Source organism: Pteronotus mesoamericanus, unplaced genomic scaffold (assembly GCF_021234165.1).
Source record: "Pteronotus mesoamericanus isolate MK-2021 breed Mesoamerican mustached bat unplaced genomic scaffold, CSHL_Meso_final contig_173, whole genome shotgun sequence".
Taxonomy (NCBI): Eukaryota; Metazoa; Chordata; class Mammalia; order Chiroptera; family Mormoopidae; genus Pteronotus; species Pteronotus mesoamericanus.
In genome coordinates this window covers 213,984-229,226 of record NW_026555072.1, presented here as the reverse complement: position 1 = coordinate 229,226, position 15,243 = coordinate 213,984, and the positions used below count along the sequence as shown (strand labels likewise).

The window sequence follows — 15,243 nt, the reverse complement described above, 5'->3', positions numbered from 1 at the left end:
CTGTTTCTATTTGTTTTGATGCAAAGAGACCAAGTTTGGAGACGTCATTTGGTTCAGAAGATCCTCCCAGAGGAAGCAACATAGGGCCTGCCTGCTTTTCATTTTTTTTCTTGCCCTATCCTTTGTGATTGTGGCGCCAGGATGCAGTTACCTGTGTGAAAGGAAAGGGAAAGAGTGACATCTTTAGGCTTGGACTAGAACGTGTTGGTAAACACCAACCCTTTCAAGATGGTCCTCCTCAGCATCCTTAGAATTCTTCTTCTTTGGGGACTGGTACTTTTTACAGAACACAGAGGCCAAATGGCAGAGGTAGGGCAGCCTTCCCCTGCTCTTCTGGCTGAGACCCCTACCTTGCCCCTGATTCAGGAGCTGCTAGAAGAAGTCTCTGGCAAGAAACAGAGGAAGCCAGAGGTCCAAGGGCATCCCATGCGGTACATGCTGGAGTTATACCAGCGTTCAGCTGATGCTCGTGGTCACCCTAGGGAGAACCGCACAATTGGGGCCACCATGGTGAGGCTGGTGAGGCCCTTGGCCAAGGTAGCAAGGCCTCTCAGAGGTGAGTTATTATACTATACTGTCCTGGAGAGTAGAGTAATGAGTGGGAGTTTAGAGAAAGGAGGATCTGTGAGTTGACAGTAAGGTTTCATTGCCTGGTAGGCAGGTTGTGGTCTCAGGTTTGGTTTTCAAAGAGTTGCGAACTTGGGAAAAGCTGGCTCCAATCCTGCTACCCTTTTGCAGCCTAATTTAAGAACAGGTTGCTTTGGGGAATCTTTCCCAGGCCCCAGAGCAACTGAGTAATATGTCAACTCCTATTTTTCAGAGAAATACATGCCACTTGTTATATCACTGAAAATTATGATTGAAAAATACCCATACGCATTCTTGTGGAGGGCTGTTCATATGTTTTATTCTTAGAAGACAAAGAGTACAGAATGCTGAGTTGGGGAAATTTACAAAGCCTCAGAAAGGACATCCTTAATTATAGCCACTGTCGTTAGCTGTCACTAAGCAATTAGTCTAACTTTAAAAGATAAGAAAAAATAAGCACAGAGAGATTAAATAACTTGCAAATATCACAAGGACAGTGGGTAGCAGAGAAAAGGATTTGAGCTCAAGTCTGTTTGATTTTAAAGTATATTCATAACTTCTCAAGTGTTTAAGTGTTGTATCCCAATATCCTTGTATACCAAGCAGTTTTTCAATTTAGACCATGGTGCTACATTGGGTTTTTGGTACCAAATGTATTTTGGAATTGCCTTTGTTCCCATTGTGCTTAATTCTGTTTTAAACATCTTCATTAGACACTGTTCCAGGACAGCAGTGGGCTCTCAAAGTGCAGGGTTCTCTAGGGAATGCAGATAGTCATCAACTTCTAGGAAATCTTGGGAATCTGGCAAGATCAATCTTGGGCCTTCGCTAGTCTCAGATGACAAGAAGATTTATACTCCTTCCTCCAAGCAAAACAACCATACCCCTAGCTAACCTTTACTGTGAGTTTACCACATCGTAAAGGTGCCAGGCCTTGGGCTAATTACAAACATTATCTCCCTTAAGCCTCAGTACTATCACATGAGGTAAGTACTGTTAACCTACCCATTTTATAGGTGAAGAAACTGAGACTTAGGGTAACTTACTCAATGTAACACAGCTAGTAATTTGTAGAGCTAACTGTGAATCCAAGGCTTTCAGGCTCCAGAGCTTGTGCTTTTAATAACTCTGCTGTGCTGATTCCACAGCAGATATTAATTGAGCACCAGGCTCTGTGTTTGGGTTGGGTATAAAGAGGAAAATAAATGCTTTCCTCACCTCTAGGTCTCATAATGGTGTTACAGCATAATAAATGATTTGAAAAGGATAAGCAGTAGGGCTCCCAGGACCCCAAAGAAGAAATGGTCACTGCTTAAAGCAAAGAAAAGGAAGCAGGGAAACAGTCGGAAAGGCCTCATAGAGCAGGTGATATTTAAGCTGGACCTTGCAGAAGGAGTAAGGAGACTATGAATAGAGATAGGGAAGTATGTTCTGATTAAGGAAAAGGAAAATAGCTTGGTGGGGTGGGGATTCACTCAACAAATATTTATTTAGCACCTACTAAATGATAGGCAATTGTCTAGGTGCCAGAATACAGATGTGATCAAGATAAGCTTGGGTGGTGAGACAAGTAAGTAAACACTGAAATTGCAAATTGTGGTAAGTGCTATCAAAGAATGAAACAAGTTTTTTTGATAAATAATAGCAAAGAATCCTCTCTTTACATGGAATTGTCAGGAAAGGCATCTTTGAAGTGGTGACATTTGAGCTGAGATTTGTAAAATAAGAAGCTAGGCATGAGAAGAGTAGACAGAAGTCTGGTTTAGGCCAAGGAAACATGTGCAAAGTTCTAGAGTATGGAAGCACACTTGAAAACAGAAGGAAGATGAGTATGGCTGGAGCCCAGAGAGTCTTGTGGAGAGTGGTAGGATATGAGGCTGATGAGAGACAGGGACTTGCAGGCCATTTTAGAAGCTCTAGAGTTCATTCCTTAGTTCAGCAGAAATCAAGTTCATACAGATGTGAAGTTTGAAAGCAGGTGCTTAGGAAGTAGGGCGTATGAGTTGGCCATTTCCCTGAAAAGTTCTGAGCCCTCCCTTCTGACTCTGACCCTCAGCAACCCCACCCTGCTTCAGGAAATATATGATGTCAAAGTCTAAAAGGAAAAGGCAGTGTTCTTCACCAGACAGCCTGCTAGATAGAGGTTGGGTTGGATTCCTTTTCAGGCAGGGTGGGGCAGTTATATGGGTGGGACTCTTGGAAAGGTTATGGTAGGATGGGAGTTTGGAGTAACTTGAGAAAGCAAACAAAACCCTGGCGCTGGCCTTATGTGAATGATGTCCAGTGCCCCAAACTTGAGGGTTTATTAAGCATTAGTTGGAGCCTGAATTAAAAAAGAAAATACCCTGATGCATGAAGACATTAAAGAGCTTCTATGTTAAAGGCCTTAGGCCTACAAAAGAATTCCAGGCTTGAAGATGCCCTCCAGAAGGAAGGTTAGGTGAGTAATATGTATATTAACATGCAAATGTTATATAGTTTATCACTATAAAATCTCTGAAGACAAAAGAAGGCTTTTTCCTACAATGTCTGGTTTTTGTAACCTTTGCTCTTGACCTTCACCAGGAGGGGGATGCAGAAGTTCAGAGCACTGCAGGCCCCACCTTCTAATCCCTTTGGCCACTGGGTGTCAGCATTATGGTTTAGATTAAAACTCTTAATCACTAGGGAGCATGCAAACAAAACATTTATATAACCAAGGTCTTGTTGAAAATATTATTTAGAGGAATGGTGGTACAATGAATGGGGAAAAGGAAGAATCATTTCCAGTAATAAATAGAAAAAGCAGAGACTGAGGGTTAAGGCCCAAGAAGGAATAGCTATTCAAGAAGCAATTCTTAAAGTGGAAGGCAGAAATGGTAAAATAGCTGCCCCAGCTAGGTATGGATAGAAAAAATTATTTTGTGGCACCTTGGCCCTGGATTTGAGCTAATGGCAGGTCCTAACCCTCAATATTGGACTGTTACCCCAAAGCTGCATCTGTACAGTGATATGACACAAGGACTCATTCTTAATTCATGTATTTCTCAACAATTCTCTTAATTGGTCACCTTTAATAATCAACTAATAATATGATTGATCTTCTCCCACACATACAATATATACACAGAATAATTCTATATTTGAAGGTTTTTTTCAGCCTAGTGCTGTGAGTGAACTGAAAATAAGACACAATTTCTCTCCTTAAGGGAAACACGCTTGGGCTCAAATCTTGATTCTACCACAACTGGCTGTATGTCCTCTGGCATAGCTTCTCTGAGCCTTAATTTCTTTGTCTATAAAATAGGGATAATAACTAGCTCATAGGGCTATTGCAGGCTAAAGAGCTAATGCATGTAAAACTTCTAATATATTAGTAAGTGCTCAATATGCAATAGCTATTATCAAACTTGAGTTAATTTTAAGGCTGTTTACAACTGTCAGTGTGTTCTGAGAAGTTTTGTGAGAGAGATTCAGGCTTGGAGGTAAGAAGCTAACCCTTTGTTCTTGTTTCCTCTTTTTTATGCAGGCCACCGGCATATACAGACCCTGCACTTTCCTCTGAGACCAAACCGGGTAGCCTACCAACTAGTCAGAGCCACTGTGGTTTATCGCCATCAACTCCACCTAGCTGGCTTCCACCGTTTATGCCATGTGGAGCCGTGGGTCCAGAAAAATCCAACTAGTCACTTTCCTTCCCTAGGAAGAGGTTCCTCAAAGCCTTCCCTGCTATCCAAAGCTTGGACAGAGATGGAAATCACACAACATGTTCAGCAAAGTCTCTGGAATCACAAGGGGCACAAGGTTCTGCAACTTCACTTCATGTGTCAGCAGCAAAAAGATAGTGAGGGTCTTGAACTCCTGTGGCATGGCATGTCATCCTTAGACACTGCCTTCTTGTTACTCTATTTCAATGACACTCATAAAAGTGTTCAGAAGACCAAACTTCTACCCAGAGGCCTGGAGGAGTTTATGAAAAAGGACTCTTCTCTTCTCTTGCAGAGGGCACAGCGAGCAGCCAGTATTGCATCTAAGATTCCTGGCCCCTCCCAGGAACATGTTGGGCCTGAAAGTAACCAGTGTTCCCTCCACCATTTCCAAGTCAGTTTCCACCAGCTGGGCTGGGATCACTGGATCATTGCTCCCAATCTCTATACCCCAAACTACTGTAAGGGAGCCTGCCCTCGGGTACTGCGCTATGGTCTCAATTCTCCCAATCACGCCATCATCCAGAACCTTGTCAATGAGCTGGTGGACCAGAATGTCCCTCAGCCCTCTTGTGTCCCTTATAAGTATGCTCCCATTAGCATCCTTCTGGTTGAGGCTAATGGTAGTATCTTGTACAAGGAATATGAGGATATGATTGCCCAGTCCTGCACATGCAAGTGACAGCACAGGTACAGGTGGCTCAGGTTTCCCAAGAAATTGGAGTAGGGTTTAAAATAAAGAAACCAATACCAATGTTAAATCTGCAGGTGATCTCCTACCTAATCTACAGGTTCTATTCCTTGTCTTCAGTGTTGCTACATGTCTCTTCCCCTGTTTATGATCTCCTTGCATTATATAGAAACAGCTCTGATATAAAACATTAGTGTGTTTTGACCACTAGTCAGAACCCTTAATGCTTGAGTAAGATATTCCTTTGGATATGTCCTCTCTATTTCTTGTCATTTCATTGTGACTTTGTTAAAAGTCACCAATCCATGATGGCATAACTTTAGGCATTGTCCCACCAAGATCTGGGAAAGGTAGGATCTTCCTAGTGTCCCATTTTCTGAGGCTCTCTAGAAAATCTGAGATAGAAAAGGGGAAGAGTTGTCATTGTCTATTAGGATTATGTATAGGGGAGTAATCTTAACACTTCTATGGAACACTAGATTTCACAGGGTATTGTCTTGTTTTGTGTAACACTTAACACCCCTGTTAATTACTCAACATAGAAAGTTCCCTAATGTCTCAGAGCCCAGGAGCTGGCCTGGATGGAGGTGGAAGTGGGAGAAGGCTGCATTTAGAAAGCTTCAACGGCTGTGAGGGGAGGCTGCATCATGTTGAGGCCTGGGGCTTACTTCATTCTGGGCTTGCCTGTTTATGCAAGTTCAGTTTGGTTCTGGGCATGGGTCTCTGGGGGATATGGACTTGCTGTTTTGGGAAGCAAGGTGCTATGCTTTGGACTATATGATGCTTGCAATGTAACTTTTTTATTCCTATACTGTATTGAAGTGATGGGAACTGAGTTGTGTTACAAATAAATCATTTTGTTGCTAAAGAAAATCTGGAATGTTTTGAGGATTGGGAGAGAATGGGTGGAAGGAATTTATTTCCTTTAGCTTTGACCAGCAGCTGAACTCTAATCCCCAAGAGTGGAGCCAGAGGCTCCTCTGAAGTTTTGTTCTCTTAAGGCAGCCCTGAAGCCCCAAGGGGCCCCTTTGAAGAAGCCTAGTAAGGCCTTTTCCCTGCCCAACTGTTCCTTGACTAGTCTTAGGGCCAGTCTCAGTGGGAATAAGATTGGACTGATTTAGGATGGGTGCATGTATTTGCCAAATATAAATATATGAATCCCTCTTTTTTTACCTATCCATTGTAAATTAACTCATTTTATGACTCCCTTCTCAAAAACTGGTTCCAGCTAGACAGACATACACATTTATAAATACACAAATTGTGTTCTTTTGCCTGGGGAGCTGTTCTATAACATCCTTTTGTCCATCTACCTTCCTTACTGTATCTCTGGGAATCAGCTCAGGAATTTCTCTACACATGCTCAATGCTCCCATAACATCCCAGACTCAAGTATGTGCCCCCTACTCTGTGCTCACATAGCACTATTTGCTTTCCTTTAACACTCCAGTATAACTTTTTTTTGCCAAAAGATGGAGCTCCTTTAGAAAATTTCAACTGTGTTTTACCCATTTCTATATTACTGGAGATTGGCACATAGTACATCCTTGATGGATACAAACATAGGTTCAAACATAGGACAGTGACACTGATTTTTTTTCTTTTTTGTGAGGGATGCTTTCCTTGTAACATGATATATTTCAATGTTCACATATTTCATTAATTTTCTATTGGAATAAATGTAATATATATTTTTAATATAAAGTAACATTAATTTTTGCCCCGTTTCAAAATCATGATTCAATTTACAATAGAATGTGACAACTGTGTTCTTCAATAAGTAGGTTTGTGGAATCATATATGCTCCAAGTCGACATGGGAGAGTAAATGTGAGTTTGTAGTGCAGCCATTTCCCCAGCCTACCTGCAGTAGGCACAAATACATGACAGGCCTGAAGACAGACTTTGGTCACAGGACCATATTCTGAGTTCAGTATCTCAGTGTTCTTTGAGATTTTCAGAAAATCATTGTCTCCAAACCTGTGAATCCTGAACACATCTGAAACTTAATCTATTTATGTAGGGTTCAGGGTTAATCGAACCCATTATCTAGTAAGCCCTGAGTTGTCAGAATATCCAAAGAAAACACTGGAAGGATGAGGTCAGTTGTGGCTGATGGTATGAATTCTTTTTTTTTTTTTTGAAATGTTGCTTTCAGCTCAGCACTTTTTCTCAAGTCCAGTGTAAAAGATCTATACTTCAAATGTTCTTCTGGGAGAAAGGAGATACGCTTGTTAGTGGAGGATGGTGTGCGGATGAGAAATCTGTCTGTCCAGGTGGGTGGTGAGAAATGATTATTTGGTCCAGAAAGCAAAAGCAGGGAACAAAGTCCATCTTGTCCCAGCTCTTTCAGTGAATAGGCCAGAACTTTATTCATTGTATGAGCACAAAAGGAGCAAGCATTTAAAGTTGCTTCTGACCCTGGAGCTCTGTTTGTTGTATTTACTTTGGTAGTATATTACATCTAATACTGAGCAAAGTTGGGAAGCATGTAAAATTCATTTTCAGTTCCACCAAATACTTGGGTGCCTAATTTGGTAAAGAAGTTTCACATGTCTTTGGTCAATTCTTCCAACAGCATTATAAAGTGGGGTAGTAATGCTAAATCATGTGGTAACTATGTTTAACACTTTGGGAAACAGCTAAATTGTTTTCTCAAGTGGCTACACCATCTTACTATCCAGCATGAGTGAGGGTTTCAATTTTTCTACATCCACACCAATACTTGTTATTGTCTGCCTTTTTTATTTTAATCATATTAGTGGAGGTGAAGTGATATTTCACTGTGGTTTTGGTCACGTTTCCCTAATGACTAATGATATTGAACATCTTTTCATGTACTTATTTGCAACTGGAATATCTTTTTTAGGTAAATGTGTATTCAAGTCACTTGCCCAGTTTGTTTTTTTTTCCTCACCTGAGGATATGCCTTCATTGGTTCTAGAGAGAGAGGAAGGTAGGGAAAGGGGAGAGAGACAGAGAGGGGAGGGGTAAAGGGGAGAGAGAGAGAGAGAGAGAGAACATTGATGTGAGAGAGAAACATCATTTGGCTGCCTCCCCTAATCACCCCAAAAAGGGTTAGAACCCACAACCTTTTGGTGTATGGGACAATGAAACAACCAACCAACTGAGCCACCCAGCCAGGGCCATTTGTCAGTTTTTAATTGGGTTGTCCCTTATTGTTGATTTGTAAAAGTTCTTAATAGATTCTAGATATTAGTCCCTTTATCAGATATATGATTAGTAAATATATTCTCTGATTCTATGAGTTGCATTTTAACTTTCTAGATGGTGTCCTGTGAAATACAGAAGTTTTTAACTTATCTATTTTTATCTTTTGTTTCTTGTGCTTCTGGTGTTACCTAAAAAACAATGAATAATCCAAGGTCATGAGGATTTATACACCTATGTCTTATTCTAAGAATTTTTATCATTTTAATATTTAGGTGTTTAATCCATTTTAGTTAATTATGCATATGATATGAGATAAAGGTCTAATTTCACTTATTTCTACATACATATCCAGTTGTCACAGTACCATTTGTTGAAAAGACTAATCTTTTTCCATTTAATTGTTTTCACACCTCATCAAAAATTGACCATAAATATAAGGGTTTATTTCTAGGCTGTCAACTTTCTTCCATTGATCCATAGGTCTGCTTTTATTCCAGAACAGCACTGTCTTAATAACTGTTGCTTTGTGTAACTTATGTAATTGAGAAATGTGATTCTTCCAAATATTTTCTTCTTTACAAAGATTGTTTAGGGTATTCTGAGCCACTTGAATTTTCATATGAATTTCATTTTTTAAACATTTTTTATTTTATTGATTATGCTATTACAGTTGTCTGAATTTTTCTTCCTTTGCCCCCCACCACACAGCACCCCCATTCCCTCAGGCAATCCTCCCACCATTGTTCCTGTCCATGGGCCATGTGTATAAGTTCTTTGGCTACTCCCTTTCTTATACTGTACTTTATATCCCCTTGGCTATTTTATAACTACCAATCTGTAGCTCTTTACCCCCTCACCTCTTTTTTTTTCTCTTTGAGACTCCAAGAAGGAAAAATAATTTATTAGGTCCAGGAATCCAAGATGACTCGGTATATTTATGATTACATGCAGAATTTAATGGTTAGAAATGAAATCTATTTAGGTCCAGCCTAAGGTTCTCACAGCCAATCTATAGGCACAAAATAGCAGTATCCCCAGAAACCAGGATAAATCTCCAATTTGCATGAGTCTAATGAACCAGATAGGCCACTGTGTCACCAATATCTTCCTGTAGCCCATTTTCAGTAAGGTAAACTTTCTTGCTCATGAGGTCTACATGGAAGACAGCATGCTCATAAATGGGGGTCTTCCCAGTTTGCTCTTTTTCCAGGACAAGAATTCGCCGAGGCCCCAACAGTGGGTCATCAAATCTCATCTGTTTCATTTTGGAAATACCTTTGATTCCTTGGTCCATTTTCATTAAATGCCTAATTATAGGATCGCAGGTATCTCCTTGGCTGATTTCAATTTTGGTTGAGAAGTGACCATTGGATAGCTGGAGATGCACTATGAAGACTGACAACCCAGGCTCTGTTCTAAAAACATTAAGTGGTTTCCCAGGACAGCATCCTTCCCTGATTTTATCTTCTGCTTCAGAGGCAAACAAGACTTCTATGTTTTCTAGCTCAAGGAAATTGGTCAGGTAGACTATATTCTCCATAATGCAAAGACTTCTGAGGTGGTTGTATGTCAGTCTTCTTCCCTTTAGCTGGCATCATATAAATCTTCAGTTGCAGTCTGAGGTCCTGTGCCACCTCCATGAGATACTGTGAGGAATGTATCAAGGCTTTATCCACAGGACCAGTGTCAGGCCATGAGGCACTCACAATTGAGTCAGGCTTTCCCAGGAGTGTCCAGATGTGCTTGCACACATGTGGACAGAATGGAGCCAAGAGAAGTGTCTGAACTTCAATAAATCGGAACACAAGGATGCATCCCTTCTATGGCCAGTTCACGGTACTTATCTTTCACAGCCTGCAACTCAAAAAACCCTGTTTTCAAAGCTTCTTTAAAAACCATCTTTTCATAGTTTTGATCTGTTTTTATAATTCCTGCATTCATTTCACTGGCAAAAACTTGATCATTGAAGGTGCTGGCATGACCACTTCTTAGGCTATCCCAGTTGGTAACCATTTCTTTCACCCACTCCACCCAGGTGTACAGACAAAGAATATCTGCAACTGCCATGGCTTCCACAAAGTTAGCATCCTCAACAGTGTCACTAGCATCAGCAAGAGCCAAGTGCATCCCATCAGCTGAAAATTTGTCAATAGCTTGCGTCAAAGTGAGAAAGTTGCCTGTGGATTTAGACACCACAGGCCATTTGTCACTTTGTTCTGGCCACATAGTCATGTGATTTTAAAGGCAGTACGAAAGGCGATTTGGAACAAGATCCTTGTCAGACACTCGGAGATCCACAGGATACCAGAACTCAAACTCTTGCTTTAACTGATCTAATTTTTCCTTTGGGATATGAGCCTTAGGAAATGGAGCCTCCTTGAGGAAAATATAATCCCAAAATTCCTTGATCATCTGCTGTGGTTTGATGCCCACTGGAGACTCTGCCTGTCCACACAAGTCCCCCACACCCATAATAGGTGGGCCACCATGTAAAATGCCATGTAAATAGTGGAATCAGAGAGCGATTCAATCAGCCACTATTCGTCCCAAGGCAGGCGAGCACCTAAACCATAAATTCTTGAGCAAGCATGTTCTTGGAGCCAATCTAAGGTAGCTTCAAAATTCTTCCTGGTCCCCTCACAGAATATTTCCAGGTTCATCAAGGACTGGGATGTATGCTTTTTCCAGTTCTCTTCTCCATAATCCAAGTACCACTGGTCACACAGGGCCATGACGCATTCATCTGAAGACCCGGACATGACTTGTTTCTCTGGTTCCATGTAAATAAATGCATCTCTAAGGTCAATCATCTTTTTCTGAATAGTCTTCTTTACATCTTGAAGTTTCTGTCCTTTAAATCCATCCACCAACATTACACTATCATAAAACCCTTTTAGATATAATTTCTCCTTTGCTTCTGCAAGTTTTTCTTGGTCATTCTGGCTCTGAACTTTCAACTCATCACAAATAGTTATAGCAGAGAGATTTCCAAGACCAAGGATTTCAATGGCTGGCACTGGCTCGAATGGCAAGACCATGTCATCTCTAATTCCATACTTTGCTCATAAGGCTTGCATTTTCTTCAAGTCCCTGATGGCAGCAAAATCATCAGGGGAGTTAGAAGGAACACTAGTGACCACACTACTGCCTTTATCATCTCAGTGGTGAGCATTGGGAGAACATAGATCATGTTGTAGGAATATTAGAGGTGCAGAAAGTGATGCACCAAGAATCTCCTTTCCCATTAATTCCTTAACAACAGGCACCACACCACTGTCTTTGGTAAAGCCCTGGTATTACATATTTCTGGCAGCTCTTTAGGTGCAAATGAGTATATCATCATTTGTTGTCTCGAACCCAATGTACTTCAAATCAGGGCTAACCCAACAGTTTGTCTGTTCAAAGATGGTCTCAGGTCTGAGAGTAGCAGCTACCAAGAAGATATTTTTTCCCTTTCAGGCCACTTAATTTAGATGGATACAGCTCAAGCACTCTCAACTTGATTAAAGTATATTCCTGAGGGCTAACACCCTCTCCAGTTTGTCAGTCATGATCCATACAGGGCTGTCCATCTTTTAGCGAGTAAATGGTATATCGTTTCCCAAATTTAATTCTACTTCTTTCTCTTAAAAACTGCCACCTGACAAATGAATCATAGTAAGGATTAACATCAGTGATGATGAAGGAATGATACCAGTCTACTTTCAAATCCATTCTATTCAGATCCTGATTTGCCAATAGTGGAAAAAAAACAAATACCATATGATCTCACCTATAAGCGGAACCTAACCAACAATGCAAAGATGCAAGGAAAATATGACCAGCAACACTGAAAGGAAAAGAAATCAACAGAGACAAGAGGGAAGGGGGGCAGGGAAAGGGAAGGGAAGGGGAAAGTCAAGGAACATATAGCAAGGACTCATGGACAAAACCAAAGGGGAAGAGTTGAGTGAGGGAGGGAGAGAGGGGGCAAGGGAAAGTGATGTGGGGTAGGCAGAGACAAATGTATTTAAAAAGTAAATAAAAAAAAGGAAAATAATCAAGCCAATGTTCTTTTTTTAAAATTATTTTTTATTTTTTAAAATTTATTTTTTTATTGTTCAAATACATTTGTCTCCACCTTCCCACCACCACTTTCCCCTGCTCCACTCCCCCACCTCCCTCCCTTAATCCTTTCCCACTTTGGCTATGTCCACGGGTCCTTTACACATGTTCCTTGACTTCATCCTTCCCTTCCCTTTCCCTGTACTTCCCTCCCTCCTTCCCTCTTGATTCTATTGGTTTCTTTTTTCTTTCAATGTTGCTGGTTATATTTTCCTTGCCTGCTTGCTTTGCTGATTAGGTTCCACTTATAGGTGAGATCATATGGTATTTTTGTCTTTTGCTCCCTGGCTTATTTCACTTAGCATAACGCTCTCCAGTTCCATCCATGCAGTCGAAGGGTAGTAGCTCTTTCTTTCTGCTGCTGTGTAGTATTCCATTGTGTAAATGTACCATAGTTTTTTGATCCACTCATTTACTGATGGGCACTTAGGTTGCTTTTGACTATCTCTTCATCAGCCAGACCAAGCAATTTCATAATGCCCCAATGGTATTTAGAAGACCCAGCTTTAGCCGCAGCTTTACTCTCCTTTCCTTTAGCTTTATCCTTAATTGTTATATCTTCTGTTTTAGCACTGACTTCTTCCTCTTCTTCTTCTTCATCTGGAAAATCAGGAGGGCAACCGTATAGCTCTATTTCTCTTTTCAACTTATCAGCACATGCCTTAATAGGCATTCCAGTACAGTGTAAACCAAAGGGAAACAGGCAAATTTTTCCTTTCAATTTCTGGTACCCTATTGCAAACTCACATTTGGATAAAGAAAACATGTGTCCCAAATGAAGTTGCCTGTTAATGTATGGATACGGGAAGGTTACAAAGTACCTGCCCTTGCTATTCTGCTTCTCTGAATTGGATGCATTGACCTCATATACTTTCTTGGTATTGCATTTCTGTTGAATTTTCTTCTCAATCTTCAAAAAGTCCACTTTGGCTGTTTCTTTTCTTTCTGCCATGGCGCCACCCAGCTGACAGTGCAAACCCACAACTGTCACCTTTGCAATCCACCCTACAAAAGAGTAGTTATAACCTGTCTGTTCCCTATAGGAACACCCAGGCCTCCCACACCACTGAAGCTCACACGCCTGCTGAGGCAATCGCCCTCCCCTGCCCCCCGTCACCCCTTCACCCATTCCCCCACACTCCCCTCCCATCTCACAACCATCAAAACTCTCTCCATATCCATGGTTCTGTCTCTGCTCTTCTTGTTTGCTTAGTTTTTTAGATTCAATTGAAATATATGAATTTATTGCCATTTTATGGTTCATAGTTTTTGTCTTATTTCCTTAAATAAGTCCCTTTAACAGTTCATATAATAATGGCTTGGTGATGATGAACTCTAATTTTTTTCTTGTCTGGGAAGCTCTTTATCTGCCCTTCAATTCTAAATAATAACTTTGCTGGGTAGAGCAATCTAGGCTGTAGGTCCCCAATTTTCATGACTTTGAATATTTCTTGCCAATCCTTTCTAAACTGCAAAGTTTGTTTTGAGAAATCAGCTGACAGTCTTATGGGAATTCCCCTGTGGATAATTAACTTCTTTTCTCTTGCTGCTTTTAAGATTCTCTCCTTATCTTTAACCTTTGGCATATTAATTATGATGTATCTTGGAGTGGTCCTCTTTGCATCTGTCTTGTTTGGGATTCTCTGTGCTTCCTAGACTTGCACGCCCATTTCCTTCACCAAATTAGGGATATTTTCTTTCATTATTTTTTTTCAAATAGATTTCCAATTTCTTGCTCTTTCTCTTTTCCCTCTGACACCCCTATGATGCAAATGTTGGAATGCTTCAAGTTGTCCCAGAGGCTCCTTACACTATCCTCATTTTTTTAATTCTTTTTTTCTTCTTCTTGTTCTGATTGGTTGTTTTTTACTTCCTTATGTTCCAAATCATTGATTTGATTATCAGTTTCATCCACTCTACTTTTGATTCCCTGTAAGTTGTTCTTTATTTCAATGAGTGTATCCTTCGTTCCTGACTGGATCTTTTTTATGCTGTTGAGGTCCTCACTAAGTTCCTTGAGAATCCTTATAACCACTGTTTTGAACTCTGCATCTGATAGATTGTTTATCTCCATTTTGCTTAGTTCTTTTTCTGGAGTTTTGCTCTGTTCTTTCACTTGGGCCATCTTTCCTTGTCTCCTTGTTTTGGCAGCCTCCCTGTGTTTGTTTATATGTATTAGGTAGAGCTGCTTTGGCTTCGTATCTTGGTAGCGTGGCCTAATGTAGTAGGTATCATGTAGGGTCCAGTGGCCCAGCCTCCCCTATCACCCAAGCTGGGTACTTGAAGTGCGCCTTTCATGTGGGTGAGTACACCCTACTCTTATAGTGGAGCCTTGGTTGCTGTTGGCAGGTAACTGGGAGGGATTTACCCAGGCCAGTCAACTGCAAGGACTGGCGGTGACCACTGACCTCCAACCTCTACCCTCCATGGAGGATCAGCTGTGCAAGGGCAGGGCCATGGTGCTCTGATGTGATTTGTAGCTGCCCACTGGTTATGCAGGCTCTGGGGTTTCCCGGATGGTGCAGGCCAAGGACTGCCCCCACGTGTATTCTACCTGGGGCAACTCTGCATGAGCTGCAAAGCAAACTGAGATGGTTGCTGCTTGTGCTGGGCTTGTAGATTCCCAGGTGAAGCCAAGTTGTGAGTCTAGGCTGGATGCTGCTAGTGCCGGGCCTGCAGCCGCTTAGCAAGATGTACAGGGGCTGGGGGGTGGTCATTGAGGCTGGCTGTTGCTTATTTGAGAGGAGTTAAGAATATGTGAATCATGAGTCTAGACAAGCTATTCATATGCAAAAGCCACCGTTAAGCGCTCACGTGGGCCCATAAGTTGGGTGGGGCAGAGCCTCCAGTATCTTCAGGGTTGTGCAAACAGTGTTAGTCAGGTTGATGGAGTCTCAGATATGGCACCTGCCTGCTGGCTCTGTGGCTCTTTTGGGAGAGGGTTCAGAAAAGGACAATGGCCTCTGCCTACCTTTCTGTCTGGGAGAAAACTGTACTTCAG

The 15,243-nt window shown here is 41.3% G+C and overlaps 1 protein-coding gene and 1 pseudogene across 1 annotated transcript; one reads left to right on the top strand and one right to left on the bottom strand.

Annotated features, from left to right (window-relative positions):
* Positions 1-207: 207 nt before the first annotated feature.
* BMP15 (bone morphogenetic protein 15) lies at positions 208-4,956 on the top strand. Its single transcript, XM_054566360.1, has 2 exons — positions 208-556; positions 4,097-4,956. Exons 1-2 carry the CDS (start codon positions 229-231, stop codon positions 4,954-4,956), a joined length of 1,188 nt encoding a protein of 395 aa, XP_054422335.1. The 5' UTR covers positions 208-228.
* Positions 4,957-9,207: 4,251 nt separating this feature from the next.
* On the bottom strand, positions 9,208-13,214 carry LOC129065108 (leucine--tRNA ligase, cytoplasmic-like; annotated as a pseudogene).
* Between the last annotated feature and the right edge of the window lie 2,029 nt (positions 13,215-15,243).